This window comes from Rattus norvegicus, chromosome 14, assembly GCF_036323735.1.
Source record: "Rattus norvegicus strain BN/NHsdMcwi chromosome 14, GRCr8, whole genome shotgun sequence".
NCBI lineage: Eukaryota > Metazoa > Chordata > Mammalia > Rodentia > Muridae > Rattus > Rattus norvegicus.
In genome coordinates, this window is record NC_086032.1 from 87,814,296 (window position 1) to 87,837,311 (window position 23,016).

The 23,016-nt window shown below is 41.1% G+C and overlaps 1 protein-coding gene across 1 annotated transcript in view; it reads right to left on the minus strand.

Annotated features, from left to right (window-relative positions):
• The window catches only part of Pkd1l1 (polycystin 1 like 1, transient receptor potential channel interacting), a 121,903-nt gene that overhangs the window by 47,551 nt on the left and 51,336 nt on the right, over positions 1–23,016 (minus strand). The window contains exons 19-27 of the mRNA XM_063273721.1: positions 21,799–21,919; positions 16,721–16,832; positions 15,038–15,236; positions 13,932–13,988; positions 10,356–10,565; positions 9,085–9,327; positions 1,940–2,050; positions 1,671–1,825; positions 254–354 (exon numbers count right to left, since the gene is read on the minus strand). Of these exons, the coding sequence (XP_063129791.1) occupies positions 254–354; positions 1,671–1,825; positions 1,940–2,050; positions 9,085–9,327; positions 10,356–10,565; positions 13,932–13,988; positions 15,038–15,236; positions 16,721–16,832; positions 21,799–21,919 (1,309 nt within the window). The remainder of the gene's footprint in view (positions 1–253; positions 355–1,670; positions 1,826–1,939; positions 2,051–9,084; positions 9,328–10,355; positions 10,566–13,931; positions 13,989–15,037; positions 15,237–16,720; positions 16,833–21,798; positions 21,920–23,016) is intronic.

The following is a 23,016-nucleotide window of genomic DNA, read 5'->3' on the forward strand; positions in this document are numbered from 1 at the left end:
AAAGGAAGCATAGGATGGATTGAATAGAAGAAAAATAAGGAGGGGGTGTTATATAATTTTAATTAAAATAAGGCTAATAAAGTTTACCATTAAATGTTTTGATGTTATTGATTTTACCATTTAAAATGTTTTATGGTGGTGCAGACTTGGATGTTGGTGCAGTAAAGGAAGAAAAACACATGCACATACAGGCCACAGTGTGTCCTCAGCAAATAACGAGGATGGAGAGTTCAAAGGCTTAGCATCCACTGACCTCTCCATGGGGCAGCAGGTACATACATTTGTACAGTCTGCTCATCCCAGAAGTAGACTTGCTTCATGAGAAAATCAGAAGGTGTGGCTTTCTCAGAGAACCTAGGGGCAAACATAATGTTGTGAGGTGCAGCTTTTCTTCTCGGTGTATACTTATGTTCTTTGTAACAAACATTCTTTGTCCTAGAAAGGGAGAGCTGGAGATAATCAGGGCTAAAAAGAACCAACATGGGTTATTCCCTGATATACAGCCTCTTAATATCCCCCCCAATGCACACATGTAATACTTTATCCCTTATATCTGTAAAGAACAAACAAACAAAACAAAACAACCCAAAACAAAACAAACAACATCTACTTCAGGAGAACAATAACCAGCTTTCTTTATGGAGTGACAGCAAACATCTGGCTGTATGCCACGGAGCAGGACAAATGTATACTTATCTGCACCAGTGCTTCGCCCTACTGTCAGGGAGTGTGGAATTGGCAGGCAGAGAAGAGAGGCTCAAAATAGTCAGATAAGGAAATTACTTTTTGTGTGTGACTTTGAAAAATTAGGTGAAAAAAAAATCCAGATTCTTTAGGTAAACAGAAACCTTTAGATATCCAATGGCTCGGCTCCCTTGGCAGATAGAGTCAAGCCAGTGAATGGAGACTCAGCTATGTGTGGAGCCTATCTGAGCAGCAGACATAACTCATACCCTTGCTCCTGAGGCCTTTGCAGCCAGTTGAGGGATACTGGTCAAGCAGGTGCAGTGGAACAGCTAACATGTGTCCAAACACGTGGAGATTCTGAGGACAGAAAGACCCAGGTCTGCTGCTCCCAGAAGACACTGCTCCTCCCCACCTGTCAGTCAGTCACTAAGGTGACTTCTAACACTGTTTCAGCCTCAGAGTCCAAAGGGTTTCCAATAGCCTTTCCACACAGTCTAGCCACTAAATGAGACCAATCTAATCTCACATACTCAATGTCACCGAGAAAGAGGATTAATTTATTAAGTCTCTTTGGGAGTATAAATTTGAACACATTTACTCCTGGAGAAAAAGGAGAAAAGAAACAAGTGATGGAGGGAACAGTAGAATAATTGTGGTTCAGGTCTGTGTTATCAGACTTCTTCAAAATGGAGTCATCCATAGGAAAACTGAAACTCAGGTGTTTCACAATCTAGTCAACAGGTAGGAACCAAGCTTTTAAAAAAGTATAATAATTTTAAGTGTATACATGCATGTGCATATATATACACATACGTACAACACACACTTAAACATATCTATGCATATATATAATTTCTTTAGACAATGACCCTCATTATTCCTTTAAAACACATACAGTCTTGACATTCTTGATCATAAAACCCCTTCAGGACACCCCATCATGTTGTAATGTCACTTCCACTGTAGCTGCCACCTTCACACACCTTACTAACAGTATGATGGGAAAGGCTCTTATAACAGGCTTTGAGAATTCAATGTGTATCTGTAAAGATTCCTGGGAGTTTTCTGAAAGTCCAGTGAACTGATGGACATTCACCTCATCCCGAAGCAACACAAACATGGCTGGATTTTTCTTGTGCTGTCAATGGAAAGAAAGCAAGTCAGGCCAAGTTTGTTTTGGGAGAAGTAAGTGCATTATGAAGCAGCCAGCCCAGCCTGAATGAAGTAGAGGCAGCGGGACAGCCATCTTTACCAGGTGGTCTTCTTCCCCAAATTCTATAGTCACAGGTGTCTCCAGTCGTCCTCTGAGGATAGGTCTTCTGCTCTTGCAGCTGTAGAGCCAAGGGCTCATGACACCACCCAACTTGGGGAACAATAAACAAACAAACAAACGAATGAATGAATAAAGCCAACAGTTGACCCAAAAGTGAGAGGCAGGATATACCTTTAGTCCTGACACTCCCTTGGAGGCAGAGGCAGATGAATCTCGGTGAGTTGGAGGCCATCCTGGTCTATATAGTGATTTCTAGGATAGCTGGGCTTTGTAGAGACCCTGTCCCAAACTGAGAGAGAGAGAGAGAGAGAGAGAGAGAGAGAGAGAGAGAGAATGAATCAGGAAGTAATTGGAGCTATACTGTCTTTCCAGTTCTGTGCAAACAAAATGAGTTTAACAAGGTAGGTTGATGGATTTTGTGAGGGTGAGGTGGGAGTGAGATTTAATGCTTTTTGTATGTTTCTTTTTTCTTCCTTCCTTCCTTCCTTCCTTCCTTCCTTCCTTTCTTTCTTTCTTTCTTTTTTTTTTTTGCTAAAATGATAACTTTTTAGTTCCTGGGAAGGGTGTGCTGGTGCAAGCCTGGAGTCCCAGGAGGCAGAGACAGGTGTGTCTCTGTGACTCCAATGGCTATGTAGTAAGACCCTGTCTTATTTTTAATAAAAGGAGAAAGAGAAGGAGGATGGGGGAAAGAAGATCCATTGAGCTAAGTAAGAGAAGGCAGAGACATAAAGAGTGTTGTACCTGTTACCTCTATGTTTTTCCTGATCGATGTGATCCACAGACCCAAAAGCACTTGTGGATTTTGAAATTATCCACATCTAATGATGATGTCCCATTAAAGTTTAAAGAGCTGAAAAGTTCTGCCTGACTTCTGCAACCCTAATCAGAGTTGGCCCACATATACTCTGTTAGTATGTTTGTGTGAGTACACTTGTCACTGTCTTCAAACACACCAGAAGAGGGCATCAGATCTCGTTACAGATGGTTGTGAGCCACCATGTGGTTGCTGGGATTTGAACGCAGGACCTCTGGAAGAGCAGTCAATGCTCTCAACCTCTGAGCCATCTCTCCAGCCCCCGACTCTGTTAGTATGGAGGGAGAGAAAGCTCCAGTGGCTCATCAGAAGCCCCTTGTCACATTTTGTTCTGATTTAACTCTAGGTTGATTTTAAGAACAATAAAACCTGCCTGAGGGGTAACCCCTCCATTACACATCCCAGCCCTGCATTTCCTGACTCAGATTAGAAAACCCTGAGGTGAATACTGATGGAGCCACTTATCAGAGACCAAGGAGACCTAGTTCTGCTAAGATTTTTTTTTTCTGGAGAAATCTGTAAAGACAAAGACACAAATAAAAACAGAAATTCTGATACTTGGACAATCAGGCCATCATCACCTGGAGCCTGACTTCAGAGACTTGAAGCATCTTATGGAAACAACTAGAGCTTAACTCCCAATGGTCCATGGAGTCAAATGAATGAGTTCAAACAGCTGGTGTCAAAAAGGATGACTTGTCCTGAAAGCTGTTCTAATTAACACGATTGTGAGAAGCCTGCCTACCTGTTTAGAAATGAACTCCATACAAATTGCTCGTGAGGTAAGACCAAGCAATTCCCCCTTGGACTTGCCCACAGTGCCTTTGTGGTATAGTTTAGCAAGTCTTCTCTTTGTCTGTCTGGTCTTGTTTCTAGAAAATACATTTCCCACCAGTTTGTCACCTCAGACACATCAAAAGTGATCTTTGGCCACTTTCAAATGACATGTCTTTTGAAACTAAGACAATGAACAAGCATGCTAACTCTCTCTCTCTCTCTCTCTCTCTCTCTCTCTCTCTCTCTCTCTCTCTCTCTTTGCATGGAAGTCAAGTCACTGAGAATTTGAAATCACCATTAGAAGTGTGCCATGTTCTATTCCACTGGCTACGGTTTTGCCTGCCTCCCTGGAGGTTTGCTGTCATCTGGGACAATTGGAGGCCTGAGGCCATCAGGGACTACCAGCTGTGCTTGCATCCTTGGGAGCCAGCTGCTACCCAGGACAACCAGCTCTACCTGCAATCTCAGAAGCCTGTTGCCATCAAGAACTACCAGGGATGCAAACACCAGGGACAAATAGATGGCTAGAGGCTAGACAAGAACCCAGCTATCCTGCTACAGCAACCCTACATATCCTAACACACCTGAAGCAGAAGAAAATGACCTTAAATCTAATGATAGACTATGAAGATGATAGAGACTCTTAAAAAGGAAATGGATAATCCCTTAAAGAAATGCAGAAAAATACATTCAAACAAGTAAAAGAAATGATTAAAACTGTAAAGAACTATGAATAGAAATAGAAGCAATAAAGAAAACACAAACCAAGGCAATTCTGGAGGTGGAAAACCTTGGAAAGAGGACAGAAACTACACATGCAAGCATCACCAACAGAATATAAGAGATGGAAGACAGACTCTCAGGCTTACAAGATACAATAGAAGAAAAAAATTGATACACTAGTCAAAGAAAATGCTAAATCTAAAAAGTTTCTAGCAAAAAACATTTAGAAAATTTGGAACACTATGAAAAGATCAAACCTAAAAATAATAGGAATAGAAGAAAGAGAATATTTCCAGCTCAAAGGCCCAGAAAGTATCTTCAACAAAATTATAGAAGAAAATTTCCTTAACCTAAATAAATAAATGCCTGTAAATATATAAGAAGTTTACAGAACACCAAATAGATTGGACCAGAAAAAGAAATCCTCCCACCACATAATAATCAAAACATTAAATGTACAGAATAAAAATAGATTATTAAAAGCTGCTACCGAAAAGGGCCAAGTAATGTATAAAGGCAGACCTATCAGAATTACACCTGACTTCTCAACACAGAAACTATAAGTCAGAAGGGCCTGAGCAAATATTTTGCAGACCCCAAGAGACCAGAGATGTCAGTATAGAGTAATATACTCAGCAAAACTTTCAATCACTATAGATAGAGAAAATAAGGTATTTCAAGGCAAAACCAAATTAAAAAATATCTAGCCCTACAGAGGATATGAGAAGGAAAGTTCCAACATAAGGAGGAAAACACAAGAAATGATAAATTTTACATCAGCAAATTAAAAAGAAGAGAAACACACACACACACACAAGCATCAAAATAACAAAAATTAATTATTGATCAATAACATGTCTCAACATCGGTAGACTCAATTTCCCAATAAAAAGACACAGGCTAACAGAGTAGATATATGAAAAGGATCCATCATTTTGCTGCATATAATAAACACACCTCAGCAACAAAAATAAGCCTCACCTCAGAGGAAAGGGATGGAAAAAAGGGTTTTCCAAGTAAATGGGCCCAAGAAACAAACTGGAATAGCCATTCCAATACTTAAAAACAATAGGCTTTCAACCAAAAGTCAGCAAAACAAATTGAGAAGGATACTTTATACTCAACAAAGCAAAAATCCACCAAGATACTGTCTCAATTCTGAACATCTATGCTCCAAATATAAGGGCAGCCACATTAATGAAAGAAACATGACTAAAGCTTAAATCGCACATTAAACACGATACATCAATGGACAGGTCATCAAAACAAAAACTAAACAGAGAAATAATGAACAGAAATATAACAGAGGTTATAAATCAAATGGACCTAACAGATGTCTACAGAACCTTTCATGCAAACACAAAAGATTATATCTTCTTCTTAGCACCTCATGGAACTTTCTCCAAAACTGACCATATACTTGGTCACAAAGCAAACCTCAACAGATAAAGGAGATTAAAATAACCCCTTGCATCTTATCAGATCACCATGGATTAAAGCTGGACTCCAACAACAACATAAACAACAGAAAGCCTACAGACACATAGAAACTGAACAACTCTCGCCTCGGTGAGCACTAGGTCAAGAAGAAATAAAGACTTTCTAGAATTCAATGAAAATGAACACAATGAAAATGTGATGTAATGAGAGCAGTGCTAAGGGGAAAGTTCATAGCACTAAGTGCCTTCATAAAGAACTTGGAGAGATTCATATTAGCAACTTAACAGCATACCTGAAAGCTCTAGAATAAAAAGAATCAAACACACCCAAGAGGAGTAGACATTAGGAAATAACAAAACTCAGGGCTGACATAAATAAAGTAGAATACAAAGAATCAACTAAACCAAGAGTTGGTTCTTCGAGAAAAACAACAAGGTAGACAAACCTTTAGCCAAACTAACTAAAAGCTGGGAGACAACATTCAAATGAATAAAATCAGAAGTGAAAAAGAGGACGTAACAACAGAAACTGAGGAAATTCAAAAGAATCATTAGATCTTACTTCAAAATCCCATATTCCACAAAAATTTAAAAAAAATAAATGAAACGGAGAATTCTCTGGATAGACTCTACTTATCAAAGTTAAATCAAGATCAGTTAAACAATTTAAATATATCTATAACCCCTAAGGGAATAGAAACTAATTAAAAGTGCCCCTCTCCCAAAAGGTTTTAGTGTGAAATTCTACCAGACTTTCAAGAAAGAGATAATACCAATACTCTTCACACTATTCCACAATAGAAACAGAAGATGGAAAGATCTCCCATGCTCATGGATTGGTAGGATTAACACAGTAAAAATAGCCATCTTACCAAAAGCAGTCTACAGATTCAGTGCACTTCCTTCCCATCAAACCCTCAACACAATTCTTTATAGACCTTGAAAGAAAAATTCTCAACTTCATATGGAAATACAAAAAAAACCCAGGATATCTAAAACAATCTTGTACAATAAAAAGAATTTCTGGAGGTATCAACATCCCTGTATATGGAACAATAATAATAAAGACTGAATGGTATTTATATAGAAACAAAAGGGCTGACCAATGGGATAGAATCAAAGACCCAGAAATAAACCCACTCACATAAGGATACCTGATTTGTGACAAAGAAGGCAAAACCATACAATGGAGAAAAAAGAAAGCATCATCAACAAATGGTTCTGATCTAATTTGATGTCTGCATGTAGAATAACACCAATAGGTCCATATTTATCACCCTGCACAAAATTCATAATCAAGTGGATCAAAGATCTCAACATAAAATAGAAACCCTAAACCTCATAGAAGGGAAAGTGGGAAGTATCCTTGAACACATTGGTATAGGAGACAACTTAAACAGAACACCAGTAGCTCAGTCAGTAAGCTCAACAATTAATAAATGGGACCTCATGAAACTGAAGAGCTTCTGTAAGGCAAAGGATACCATCAGTAAGACAAAACAGCGGCCTACAGAATAGGAAAAGTTCTTCACCAACCCTACATCTGACAAGGGGTTAATATCCAAAATACATAAAGAACTCAAGTTAGACACCAACAAACCAAATAATTCAATTAAAAAATGGAGTAAAGAGCTAAACCGAGAATCCTCAAGAGAGGAATGTCTAATGTCCAAAAAAAAAAAAAAAAAAAAAAAAACCAATGTTAAAGACATGTTCAATGTCCTTAGTCATCAGGAAAGTGCAAATCAAAACAACTCTGAATCTTACACTCATCAGAATATCTGAGATTAAAAACTGAAGTGGTAGCCCATGCTGGTGAGGCTGTGGAGTAAGAACACTTCTCTATGGCTGGTGTGAATGCAAGCTTTACAACCACTCTGGAAATCAATTTGGTGGTTTCTCAGAAAATTGAGAATAGTTCTATCTCAAAACCCAGCTATACTACCCCTGGGCATAAATCTAAAAGATGATCCACATTACCTAAAGAACCCTTTCTCAACTATGTTCATAACAGCTTTGTTCATAATAGTTAGAAACTGGAAACAATGTCCCTCAACTAAGGAATGGATTTAAAAATGTGGTTCATTTGTACAATGGAATACTACTCAGCTGTTAAAACAAGGATATTATGAAATTTGCAGGCAAATGAATAGAACCAGAAAATAATCATTCTGAGTGAGGTAACCCAGACCCAAAAGTACATGCATGGTGTATGTATTCACTTATAAGTAGATATTAGCCATAAATTACAGTATACCCATGCTTAAATCCAGACTCAAAAAAGCTAAATAATGAGGGCCCAGGATAAGATGCTTGAATCTCACTAAGAAGGGGAAATAAAAGTCATTAGAGGTAGATGGAGGAAGGGAACTGGGTGGGAGAGGGGAAGGGGAAAGGAACAGAGTGGGGTGTGGGATCAGAATGGAGGGAGAACCCAGGCAAGAGGGCCTGGGGAGTGAAAGGAAATCAGCAGGGATGCTGTGGGGTTGTGTCTTTGAGAAGTGTTGGAGACCTAGGATCAGGGATGCTCCAGGGAGTCTATGAGGGTGACACTAACTGAAACTCCTAGCAGAGAGGGTTATGGAGCCTGATGTGGCCACCTCCTAGAGTCAAGCAGGACTCCCAGTAGAGGAATAAGGACACCACCCCACACACAAAGCCTTTGACCCAAAATTTGTCCTATATGTAAGAAATTCAGAGACAAAGAAGGAGCTGGACCAATGACTGGCCCAACTTGAGACCAATTCAATGGGCAAAACCCAATGCCTAACACTAGTAATGATACTCTGTTATGCTTGCAGTCAGGGGCCTAGCACAACTGTCCTCTTAGAGGCTCCATCCAGCAGCTGACTGAAACAGATGCAGAGACCCATAGCTAACCATTGGAAGGAGCTCAGGAAGTCTTGTGGGAGAGTTGGAGGAAGGCCTGAGGGACCCAGAAGCGAAAGAGACTCCACAAGAACAACAACAGAGTCAACTAACTTACACTCTTGGGGACTCACAGAAACTGAACCACCAATAAAAAAGCATACATGGGCTACACCTAGACCCCCTGCACATACGTAGGTCTTCATGCAGGTCCTCCAAATACTGGAGTCAGGGCTGTCCATGACTCTTTTGCCTACCTGTAGATCCTTTTCCCCTAGCTGGGCTATCTTGTCTGGCCTCAGTGGGAGAAGATGTGCATAGTTTTGCAGTATCTCAATGTGCCAGAGTATGTTGGTAACCAGGAGAAGACTCCCTCTTCTCAGAGGAGAAGGGGAAGGGTATGAGGGAGGGGCTATGAGGTAGTGACTGGGAGGAGACACCAGGGGGAAAGGGGCTGTGATTGGGATGTAAAGTAAATAAATTAATGGGCAATTGTCCAGTACCTGCCCAGGAGCCTGTTCCCCTGAATATGGACTCTTCATGAAGAATGTGAGCTGGCTGATGTAGCATGGGCTTTGTGTTTCCTCTTGAGTAGGACTGTGCAAGGCCACGTCATTGGGCAAATGTACCCGGATGAAGCCTAGGTTCTGGATAGAGCTCTGAGGGCTACGATGAACAAGAGTCTGGAACTCCATCTGCCCGGTGCTTATGTGAATCTGATGCTTGGGGCTCAAGGAGAGACAGGCCTGCAAACAGAAGTCATGGTGAGCGGGATGCCTGCAAAGTGAACGAGCAAATGGATACAGAACATAAAAGGAAATAAAGCTAAATGCACAGTAGACTTTTCCTGCTCTCTGGTTCATCTTCACTGACGTTTTGTTTTTTTTAAAGATTGCTATGCTCCTTGGTGCTTCCTAGTTCCTAAGAAAAGCTTTGAGAATATGACTAGTAGGTCATACTAATAGCCTGAAGCTTTAGTACAGGTTCAGATACAAAACATGTTCACATGTGCAGAGAAACAATGATGACAACTTGCAGATTCAAAAAAATATAGTGTTATTTGCTTCATATTTTCCAAAGTGTTTTGGTAGCTGTTAGTTAAATAAATCAGCAAACTTAGGTGGGTGGGACAGAAGACAGGGGGAAGGAGAGAAAAACGTCTAAACTCATGGCTTCCTCAGAACATTGGGTATTTTGTAAGATTAAAATAAAGTATCTGAAACGACTCAAAATCATTGCAGCAGAAAAAGATTGAAACAGACATCTAGGGCTTTTTTTTAAGCAGTCATACATCAACAAGGCTACTTTTAAAGTTAATGCATGCAAGCAATCATTTGTGTGATTTCACAACATTCAGCAGAATAAAAAGTATGTCCCCCAAATCCCCAATGAAAATCTATTAGAACACTGAACATACTACACTACTGTCACAAAATTCTTAACGTTTTAAATGAACATTTCCTAACGCTGAGCTACCTCCCAGAACCACAGCTCAACTCTTTAGGATCTTACCCTAATTTTCACTTGGAAAAGGGACACAAATACAGGCTAACGACTGAGTGATAAGGGAAGAAGCTGCTTTGGTGTATGAATGTATGTGTGGTATGTTGTGGTGTGTGTGTGTGTGTGTGTGTGTGTGTGTGTGTGTGTGTGTGTGTGTGTGTGTATCTGCTGGGGATAGAACCAAGGGTCTTGTGCATCCCAAACACATGTTCTACCACTGAGCTGCACCCAGGCCTGTGGTTGCATTTCTGTGGTGGACAGAACACCTTACTAGTAACATGTCAGAGACGATCTTCATGCCTTCTTTTTGCAGATAGTACCCATCCCTCACGTCTTCTTTGGCAGCTTCCCAGACTCCAGAGATGAGAAGGATAAATTCAACTCTTAGTTTTTCGTCGACCAGCAACCTCCTGGAGACTTGACCTTGAGCAAGGAACATCTGGGCGTATTTGTAGATGAGCTCGGCACTCATCAAGCTCAGCTGCATGGGAGGAGGAGATAGAGTCAGATGGTCCCTGGCATGGGGTGTGTGGAGTTTTGCTTTGTTCACCATTAGTAGGGATGTAAGTGATCTAGCATCAGGTCAAGGAGACAGAGTCCAGCTCATGTTTGCTATTAGGTGATGAGTAGACAACTATCCCAGCACCCATTTGTTCTGGGATATTCTGCTTCCCCATTTATACCATGATCAAGAGAAAACAAAAGGTCCCTTATAGCCCTTTGGGTTTTTAGATGGTCTGCACTTAAATAGGAAATTACGTCATAAATCTTTTGACAGATTGGCCCCAACATCATTCCATATTCTTCATTCTCTCCACCATCATTGTGTGGTCTGTGTTCAAGCCATAATGAACTTTTATCATCTCCAAATAACCAACGCTTTCTCCCAATATCACACATGTTCTTCCGCTTGTCATATCTTTGTTCTCTGCCTAGCAAAACCCTCCTTCTCTGCCTCTCTCTTTATACATCTTCACTATATAAAATGTCCAGATGTTTGTAAAGGCAGAGTTTGTAATGTCACTACACTTCAACAGTTTCCCACCTTCAACAGGCATCCTTCACTAGCATCATTTTAAAAAGTTAATGTACATTTATTGATTCTCTAAGAGTTTTATATATGGATACTATGTAATTTGATCATATCCCCCATTCACTCCTTTACCTAATTCATCCAAGATCTACTTAGCACCACCCTAGCTCTACCCAGTCCAATTTGTGCTGCCTGCATTAATGGATGTGAAATCATCCACTGGAGTGTGGTCAACCTACCAGGGCACACCCTTAAAGAAAACTGACTCTCCCTTCCCCAGAAACCATCAAACGTCCCCAGGTCTAAGCTAGGGTGGTGTTTATGGGCTCTTCCCTCTTCCAGACAGCATCTGTTCTTGGTCTTTTTCCTTTAGTGCAAAATCTAAGATACCATTTTTTTTTTATCTCTGAATACTTCAGTCTGTAAACTGACAGAGCAGGACTCATTTTGCAAACACTCTCATTGTGTTCAGTTAAAAGAGCCATGGTTGTTATCTTACTCATTTTGTAAACCAATAACTCCTTAACTGAACTCTTGCTTGTACTTCTGTTGAATCACGTACTTCTGTTTCATGTTGAAACAGTGCTTAGCACTGTTTTTGAAGGATGGCTGTTTCTACATTTAATTCCATTCATCCATGTCTACAAGACAGGGATTAAATATTTCCTTCTTTGGTCTTTAGTAGCTTCTAGAAATGGCTAAGTAAATGTGCATAGTGAAACAGTAGATTCTGTTTTCTGATAGTCACAATTATTTATCCAATAATGAGCAGTGGCTTAGAAATATCTTTAAAAATAAAAATTTCTCCCAAGCTATAAAAATAAGCTAGTTTGGAAGTAAACTTTTTCAAAGTGTGTGTGTGTGTGTGTGTGTGTGTGTGTGTGTTCACACATGCATGTAGAGGCAGATAGTCAATGACAGGTGTCTTTCTCAGTCACTCATTCTGAGAAGTTTCTGGGTAGAAACTCCACACCCCAGGGCCTTGAGTCCAGGTAAGGCCATATGTGCAGTACTCATAAGGAAGATGTGTAGAATGAGGCTTGCTACTTACAGGGTGACATTGTTGACATATGACACACCTTATTTACGATCTTTTCCTCTGAACTGGGGAGCCATAGAGTGGAGATGTCAGAGGCATGAGAGTAAAGGAGGGGGAAGTTGACTCCCCATGATAGGAACAGTCACAAAACACCTCTGTGTTCAGATGCTAGGTATCGCAGCTGACATTACTTAAGCACAGCTTGTATCCTGGGAGAGCTAGAGTTAGCAGACAGATGTGCCCCTGAACACTCTTCAAGTGCTATGTTTTTGGGGAATCAAATGAACTCTGAAACCAGACCCTTGAAGGTTTCAGGGGGATTATGGCTTTTGAAACCAGCTTTGATGAGAAAGAAATATTTTTGAAGGACAAGAAATAACCTGTTCCAGGTTAAGGAAAAACTTCCTATTTCAAGAACAGGAGAAACATCTAGAACGACAGAACCTAGAATAGATGGTGGGCACAGGGAGGTACAGAGCTAATGAGCTGGGCCAAGTGAGGTCTTTGGATGCTGTATAGAGAACGTAAATGTTGTCGCTAATGTAGGGAGCCATCAGCGATCTGAGAGTAGCAGGCGACATGACCAGATGTGTTTTATGAAGGGAGGGCTATAAGAGGAGAGGAGTAGGTGATCACAGGAAGCCCAGCCTTCCTCCCCAGCTTTGGCATGATTGTTATTCAGTGTTTAAGATGAAGACTTAGGAGGAAGAACAGGAAATATGTGACAGGGCCACTTGTTGTGTCTTAGTCATTCTACTCGTCTCTTCACTGTCACGTCACTTAAACTCCAGTGGTGGAAAGAAGAGCAATACATACGTACATAATACATACATACTTACATACATACATACACACATACATACATACATACATACACACACACACACACACACACACACACACACACACACACACACACACACGACAGCAGCTAGGTACTAAAGTACCAATGGAGAGAACCCAGGGAGTAAGGGTACAGGGTGACTTCTGTGAGGAAGAGACACTTGAGCTAAGTGTCCAAGGATCATTTTCAGCTCTCTGTTGAGCCAAAGCCACAGCATAAGACAAGGACAATTAATCTAGTTATGGGCCATTGTAACCCAAGAGTGTGGTTGGTTGAAGGAGACAAAGACCAGGTATAGGTCAGAAGGAACTAAAACATGAAGGTCATAGTGAGATGTTTGTGTGTTGCTGGATGGACAACACAAAGCTACAACGGTATTGAGAGAGAGAGCAAGTGACTTATTAACTTTCTGATTACCACTGTGGCAATTGTTATCAAGGCTGACAGAGATACCCACCCTGTATGAAAGATGGTCAGATTATGGGTCAGTGAGAAACAGGAGATGGAAGAGACAGGGAGATTCTGATCACTTTTATTTTTTATTTTTTTTAAGTTATACTTAATGGGTACAGAAAACAAAGGATGCTCAGGCAATCATAGTGCTTTGACTTGATTCTGATATCAGTGCTATCCTGCCTTGAGCCAAAGGAAGCAGGGAAAATAAGTGACTTTGAAATTGGAAATGAGGGGCAGATTTGCAGCTTTTGAGAGAGGATTGGGCTAAGAATATGAAATACACAATCTGATATTATCACATTGATTTAAGACTAATAAAAAAAGAGGAGGTTACTAGGAGAGAAAGCTGGAAATGTCTCTTAACTTCAGTGTCAAAATATAATTCTGAATAGTGCATTTATCAAGTTCTAATCATGGTCTTTATAATTATGCAAAATCCAGGAAAATAATACACTGAGGAAGAAATAGCACTTACCTTATTAGGGAAGCTTATGAGGTCTCTCAATATATGAATAGAATCCATCATAGTTTCCTAAATAGCAGAAACAAGCCACCAACAAATGAGAGAGAATGAGAGCGAATGAGAGAGAGAAAGAGACAGAGAGAGATTATTTCAAATGCAGCTTTCTTATAAAGAAATGAAGCATATATTGTGATTTTCTAAGAAGAGGCTTCATAGAGGCTAGGCCTTTTGGAATAAGACCATGGCCTTGATCTCAAAGTTTCCATCCAGTCCAGCATTACTCTGGTGTGCCTCTGTCCAGCCTCACCGGACCCTGTAGGAAACTGATATCACAGAAGCTGAAATAAAGGGAAAAACTAAGTAGAACTTTGAAGAAGGGGCAGAGAAAATGTTGGAGGAAGGAAAATGATTGGGTCTAGAAGAATATCTTGAAATTCTAGTGAAACAAAGTATGCTCTTTGTAGACATGAATGCCCTCTTGTGACCGCTATAAAGCAAAGCTGCTTTATTCTGTAAAGGCAGTAACCTTTTGAGTTTATGGTCATTTACTAAGAAGAGATCAGGTATCCTGCACTTGTAGCAGGAGCTGTGGGTCACTTATTAAGTATACTTACTGCTCTAAAGAACCAGTTCAATTTCCAACACCCACATGGTGGCTCACAGCCATCTGTAATTCCAATTCCAGGGGATCTCATAATCTCTTCTGGCCTCTATGGGCACCAGGTATATGTGTGGCACACAGGTATATACACAGGCAAAATACCCATACTTGTGAAATAAATCTTTTAAAACTTAAAAAATAATGTTTATGAAAAAGAAATTGCACGTAATTTTGACTGTATCTATTTGATTATGGCTGTTAACAGAATAAAATTTCAGAATTATAAATATTTTATTCATAGAAACATTAGGAGAATTATATATAATGATAAGTGACTTGTATCACTTTTCCTACTATATAGCAGAAGCACTCACAAGAGCCTAGCTGCCTGCGTACTTGGTTTCCTTCCTTGCTTGGATTTTGTGAGCAGGAGCCCTTGCTAAAGACCCAACTATTGAGAGGTCCTGCTGCTCTCTAGGTTCATAAACACTGATCTTGCTCTGTTCAGGGCCATTACCTGATCTGTATAAGGTACTTTGCATGCTGAAAAAATTAATACATCCTGTATTTGTGACCATTGACCACACGAAGAAGTGTTTCTGCTCTCCACATACAAGCGGCTCAGGATTCCAGTGATCATGGCGATGTAGTTCCTGATTTCCGTGTAACTTCCCACCAGCTGGAGAGTAGACAGGTTTTCCAGGGTGGAGTTATATCTGAAGAAAACATAGAACTATGATGATGATTTGTTGGCATTGTAAAACTTTACTCTGCCAAAGGGGAATGGAGTTTGTTCTTGAGTAGGTTTGAGCCAAAGGAGAATGATGTAAGGGAGAGGTGGTCTGTCTAGGAAAACACGAAACACACAATGAGACATGATACCAAAATCCTAATAACGCATCACCTTTGATTAGAATTGAAAAACCACAAGCTATCAGTCAGGTACCAACCAATATACAAGCATCACAACAAATGAAAGTATGAGGCCCAGAGCCAAAGACACATTAGCTAGAACTGGCTGAAGTAGATTGGGCAGCCTACCATTGAGCACTCATAGTGTGCATACCCAAATTAGAGTGGACATGGACAACATATTTGTAGCTGAGTGTAAGATCACAAGTTTATGTCTTCAGATTTTAATAACTGGGCATTTTACTTATTTATGAATGCAACACTAATGTCTTGGACTGACCTCTGTGAAGGCCAATGCCTCTTCCAACCCTTGCTCTACACTGTTCTCGTGCTATGACAGCAAGACATCATTTGCTTGAATAACTCAGCCTGCCTACAGGCCAACTGATGGAGACATTTTCTCAGCTGAGGTTTCCTCTTCCCAGATGAATTCAGTTTCCCAGCACAGTTAGAACTGAGGAAAATGTCTCACGTCAGCCAGTGCTGGTGGAAATACCAAGGCCATGCTGAAGAAGTGCTAAGTAAGAGATATCATATGACCCACCGATTTTACCTCCAGGAAATAAAAATGCTCACCCACACCAAAACTTGTGTGAGAATCTTCACGATAACCTGACTGTGGTGGTTTGAATATGTTTGGCCCAGGGAAGGGCACTATTAGGAGGTGTGGCTTTGTTGGAGTACATGTGGCTTTGTTGGAGGAAGTGTGTCACTGTGTTGGGTAGGCTTTGAGACCAGACCCTCCTCCTAGCTGCTTAGAAAGTAGTCCCCTCCTGGCTGCCCTCAGATCAAGATGTAGGATTCTCATCTCTTTCTCCAGCACTATGTCTGCCTAGATACTGTCATGCTTCCTGCTATGATGATAATGGAACTCAGAAACTATAACCAAGCCCCAATAAAATGTCTTATATAAGAGTTGCCTTGGTCATGGTGACTCTTCATAGCAACACAATACTAAGGCAGAGGTATGTCTCTTCACAACAATAAAACCCCAACTAAGACACTGACTTACTACTGACAAAATATAACACATAACAAAATGAGGCAATTCAATAAATATTATTCAGCAATAAAACATGGTTTAAAGAGACAAGAAAGTATCATGGACCCTGAAGCATGTGCATAGTGTCACGCAAGTGGTGCTTAATAGGTTCATTGTGAGGAAACCTCACTTTTGCTCAGCATGAGAAAGCCAGTTGAATGCTGTTCTTTTAGTAGCTGTTTGCCATATCTCTCCAGGGACAACAAGCTGTATTGTAGGGTGCCTGTGTTGCACTCTATTACTTACAGGTCCTTGTCGTGACAGTCGTTTCCATGGTAACGGGGCAGCACAGTCACCTCCACGGTACATGGCTGCACCTTGGAGCCTTGGCCATCTGTGACTTCAGTTGAAACAATGACTGTGAAGGAAGTTGACAGAGAAGGGTCATCCCTGACACACAGCTGTGGGGAAATGTCTTCACACCAATAGCAACTGAATACTGAATAGTGATCATGACGGGGACGGGGACAGGGGACAGGGTGCAGGCAAAACTCAAGCATGCTGTTCTACCTCCCACATTATACACAGTGAGGATACCAGCAAAGCAGTAAATAGAATCTCTGCTAAGCAAAATCAGAAGCTATGGTGGTAATGGCTTTTTTTTTCTTTCCTTTTTCTTTTCTTTTTCCTTTTTTGCTTTTAAAGGCTTATTTTGATTGAAAATAGATTTTTCACACAATACATTCTGATTACAGTTGACCCTCCCCCAACTCCTCTCAGATCCTCTTCACCCAATTCACACCCTCGCTCTCTCTTGTAGGAAACAGGTATCTTTAAAAAGAAGAAAAAAGGGGGTTGGGGATTTAGCTCAGTGGTAGAGCGCTTGCCTAGCAAGCGCAAGGCCCTGGGTTCGGTCCCCAGTTCCGGAAAAAAAAAAAAAGAAAAGAAAAGAAAAAGAAGAAGAAAAAGAAATAAAAAGAAAAAAGGTAACAAGGAGAATAATAAGAAAAAAATAAAAACAAAAAAATCTGAAGAGGGCAAACCAAACTAACAAACAGATATAAAAAGTCAAAGAAAAGCACAAGAAATACATATAGATGCAGAGACAGAGAAGTATACATTTACATGGAGATAGATAGATAGATAGAGAGAGAGAGAGAGAGAGAGAGAGAGAGAAGAAATACCCAGACAAAGTTACACGCAGTTACCAGTGTCTTGCTCAGCCACACAGAGAAGCTTTGTCCTACACTAGATGGAACAAATACGCAACCAGACAATGTGCAGAGAGTAAGAGACCTCAGAACACCCAGTCCTACATGCAATGTCTCCATCAAATTCTTCCCCATGGGGCTCAGGGAACCCTGCAGAAGGGGAGCCAGAGGGGATGAAAGACACCAAGGAAACAAGGCCTTCTAGACACAACAGGACTGTCGCACATACAAATTCACAGAGACTGTGGCAGCACGCACAGGACCTGCATAGGTCTAAGCCAGATGCATCTCAGCCCTGAGAGGGGAAGTGGACACAAGCACCCATTTCTAGCTCAGAAGCTGTCTCCAGTTGATAACTTGCAAAGGAGAAATTAGTTCAATAGAATCTCCTTGCACATACAAACCACACTTAAGGGCAGGCCCCATGCCCAGGAGTAGATGACCAACTGAATAGTATTTTTGGAGGTTTTTTTCTTATAGATATTTGTTTTAAATTATGTGTACATATGTATGTCTGTGTTAGGTTAACTTACATGTGGTTGTAGGTGCCCTTGGATGATAGAAGAGGATACTGGATATCCTGGAACTAGGGCTATAGGCAGTTGTAAGCCACCTAACCGAGATGCTGAGAACTACTCTCTAACCTGAGTAGTTCTTAACCACTGAGCTATCTCTCCTGCTCCATGGTAATGACTTGTTTACAAGGGACTCAAAAATAAAGTACAGTATGCAAAGAGACCTGAAGTTTCTTCTGTCCTTCTGAGATCTCACAGCCTAATCTAAGATCTGAGCAGCAAAGTAAGGTCAGTTAGTATCAAAGAGGTTGGACAGACCAGTGAATTAGATAGGGAGATGAGGGGAGTCACAGAGGACAGGCAGACCAGTGAATGCTCATTATCATAGAGGCAGACAGGCGGATGCCATCACCATGTACTGCAGGAGGCGGGGGTAAGTCATCACGCATTCCCAACATCATGGTAGGCAGGACCATTTCTGCACACACATACACACACACACACACACACACACATACGTACACACATACACACATACACACATAAACACACACACATACATACACACACACATACACACACATACACACATAAACACACACACACACACACACAGTGTCCTTGTCCACTGAAAACGTAAGGAATGCTGAAGGGGGTTGTTAGGGACATGGGGAGTGTAGTCCAGACTCTCATATTTTAATTAGGTCCTAAATGATAGAGGCAGATTTAAAAGGAAAAGATAAAGGAGAACCCTGAGGGGGAGGTTTCCATAAAAACATCCCTATGTATCTAGAAATGGCTGCTTGATAGACCTGGGAATCCTCTCATGTAACAAAGGCCTGGAGGCAGGGGCTCTCACCCTGTGGGTCATGACCTCTTTGGGCGTCGCATATCAGATATCCTGTATATCAGATATTTAATTTACAACTCACAACAGTAGGAAAGTTATAGTTATGAAGTAGCAACAAAGTAGTTTTATGGTTGGGAGTCACCACACCATGGGGGACTGTATTAAAAGGTCACTGGATTCGGAAGGTTGAGAACCACTGCTCAAAGGTATGACAAGGAGCATTGCTGGTGACATTGGGTTTAGGTGATAGCCACAGGTACAGTTATACCTGCATACATGTGAACCTTGGTTATTTATATAGGTTACTCAACCTTAAACCCAGTACTAAAGGTTGGAGACTTAACTCAGAAGTCAGTCCTTCTTAGGACATGGGCATCCCAATCATAAGGAAGCTCAATGTTGGGCTCTGCCTTTCCCCAAGATTCTGGGGCAGTAGTGATTGTGTGGGTCTCTGGAGGTTCCAGTTTTAATAAGTACCCCAACTGCAGAAAATGTGATCAAGAGAGAGGATGGGAGAAAAGGAGTAGGTTTTAGGTAAGACAATTCAATTTGACATAGTAACTCTGTGCTGTATTCACTCCTGCAAGGTAAGAACCATTAAATATTTACTACATTTATGTTTGCTTGTTGCTCATATTTATCCTGTAGTAATTGAGACCTCAGGCACTCACTGGGATCTAATAAAACCATGGTTACCAGTATGTGTCACATGAAGGATTTGAGCAACATTTAATTGACACTGTTCCAGGCCTGTGACCTAAAATTTGGTTCTACAGATTTATGTCGAAATACTCTTCATTCCAACATGGTGCTGAGAAGCTTTTCTTTTACACATCAGTCTAGCCCTGTGACCTATAGCTATCTGGCAGAAAGAGGTACTCATGCCCCAACCTGGAGCTCTCAGGTAAGGGACATATCAGTTGTTAATCATGAGAGGGATGTCTATTGAAGTTGAGCATCCTTGTCTAAAGCAAATCCCACTTTGACCCACCTCTTACACAATGGCCTTCTGGCTACTACCAAGAAGTGGGGTTGCTTGGCATGGGTAGCCATTATGCAAAAAATTTCCAGAAGCAGGTGAATGCAATTTTAGTACCAAAAGACTTATGGGTAGAAGGCACATGAACATCACCCTTATCCATAAATTCAGCAGTGCCGACTATGGTGGTTATTCTGTTTGCTTGGCTTTGGAAAACTCAAGCTCAGATGCAAACACAAAAGCATCATCATGCCAATCAGAACATGACTACAACACTCAGAGAAACATTCTCAGAGCAGTTTGCTCTGTGTGACTTGAATATAGAAGCAAGAGAAAGTGCTTCTATTTGAAGGAGATGAGAAAGGTGTCTGAAAGAAAATGCTGGTTAACTTTAAAGGGGAAAGGAGATTGATTAAGCGCATCAGTTAGATTAGTGGTTCTCAACATGTGGGGGTCGAAAGACCCTTTCTATAGGGGGTGGCCTAAGACCACTGGAAAATAGATATTTGCATTACAACGCATAACTGTAGCAAAATTACAGTTATAAAATAGCAACAAAAATATGGTTGGGGGTCACCACAACATGAGGGCCACAGCATTAGGAAGGTTGAGAATCACTGAGTTAGATGAACTAGTTCAGACTTCGGACTAACATTTCACTATCTCAAGTCAAGGAAACTTCTACATTATTGACTTTCATTCATGCCCATGAGAATCATGCAGAAGTTTAAAAATAAAAGTAAAAGCCTGATCATTCCCAGATATTCTGATTTAACCAGGCTGTGTTATGTATAACCAGACCCTGTGTCAAATGGCCTCAAATGAGCTCAGGCAGTGACCAGTCTAATAAAGTAGTGGACTGGAACTGGTCAAAAACAACAGGACAGGGCTTGGGATAGAATCCACAGGCTTCATTTGGATTGAAATTTCTCTTCAGATCTGGAACATTTCCCAGAGGGCCATATATTAAAGGGTCAGCCCATACCTTCATACTTTTGTGAGTTTGCAGAACCTTTGAGAGACAGGACTTAGTGATAGGTCTTCTGGTCGTGGGGACACTCTATCAAAGGGGACACAGAGACCATGACTGTTCCTCTTCTCTCTTTCACATTCTTTTGTTTTTTGCCAGCTGGGAAGGACACAGGACTCCTCTCCAGCATCCCATCACGATGTGCTATACTTGCTGTAGGTCCAACACAACAACTGCAACCAGCTGTCGACTGAACCCTCCCCAACAGGCAGCTAAGATAATCTGCCCTTTTTACAAGGAGGAAATGTAAAAGCTCACTGCTGTCAGGGGCTCCTAACGGGAGGCTGACTACAGGGTCACTTGCTCACTCAATAGTCTGTCCCTACATTTTATTTTTTGGAGGGGATGTCTTAATTCGTTTTCATCTATAAGAAATTTAAAATTCAGCAGGTATGAACTATTTAGTTAGTAAATAGGAATACCTTATTCTTGCATACTTAAACCACTTCTAAGAGTCAGGCAGATCTTTGTGAGTTCAAGGCCAGCCTGGACCACAGAGTGAATTCCAGGACAGCTGGGACTGCACAGAGAAAAACCCTGTCTTGAAAAAAACAAAACAACAAACAAACATCAAAACAAAAAAGAAAAGTATTTAGGATCTAAAAATCCCAATTTGCTGATGATTTTTTAAAATATTTTTTTATATTAAAAGACAGGCAACAGGCCTATGTTTACTGAGGTTATAGATTATCTTAACTTCTAAATTAAATTAATTAAATCATTTGTAGGTTTTAGAAACAGGAGAGAAGGTTGGAGTGATATGCAGGCAGATTGAGTAATGTGGTGGACTCTGACTTACCTTTGTAACTGTCTGAAGAATCACCAGCTGGCAATAAAAAATAATACTGGGTATCTTGTCCTCGGTACAGGGTGTGTGAGGAAGCGTTTCCTATCCGGTAACGAAATTCATAATGAAAATCCTGTGATCCAATCATGGGAGCAAAAAAACGGAAAACTGAATACATCGTGGGTGGAATCACCAATCAATTCCATATGCTACTGTCCTCATGGCCACTGTTGGTCATGCTTTGCAACTCAGACCAAGATGCCTGCATCCTCCTCCATGCACACACAAGAGAGGCTTCCTGGCACTGAGGGACTCTTCTGCTCTTAGGCTAAAGGGCTTCTTACATGAAGCAGGATTCCTCACTTGCCTCAGCTAGCTCATTTTATTCTTAGATCCCCTAACACAACAGTTCTCAACCTGTGGGTTGTGACCCCTGTGAGGTTTTATGACCCTTTCACAGGGGTTGCCTAAACACAGATAGTTAATAAGATTCATAACAGTAGCAACATTACAGTCATGAAACAGTACCAAAAATAATTTTATGATTGGGGGGGTCACCACAACACGAGGATCTGTATTAAAGGGTTACAGCATTAGGAAGGTGGAGAACCATTTCCCTAACAGTTGCAAATCACTGTAATAGCAGTCTGTGCCTCAGCTTTCTATGGATAGGCATGATGGAGGCATGAGGGTCAGGCAGGAGCATGGAGATGCCTGTGGTAGAAGTCTTCACAGAAGGCCCAGGCCTGACTTCTCTGTGCATGAGGGCTGGTTTCTGAGAAGGAACCTGAGCAGAACAGGGCAGGGGCAGATAGAGTTTGTCATAGCCAGAGGATAGTGAGTGAAAGCTCACAGACTCCTACTGTGCTGCCACCTGATCTCAAAGGCAGCCTTAATCCCTTCACACCCAATTCTCCTCAAAGCCTCACAAGACCCTGTGCAAAAAGTCACAATGATTTCTTCATTGCCCAAATTAGAACAAAGAGGTCAAGTGTAGGTCAGAGTCATGTCATGGAGATGGGGTCAGGACTCAGGCTGAGTCTCCCACCCCAAACTTGTATGCTTATGGCCAACAGAGACCCCTGACTCCCTGGCAAAGCCCTGCGAGGACCCTCTTTCTCAAGAGGAGGCTGCTCTCACTAGTAGGGGAAGTCCCCCATTCATGCAGGAGCATCCTTCCCCACATTACAGGACATGCCCAGCCTCGGAGCCTGCCAAGTAAATTGCTGC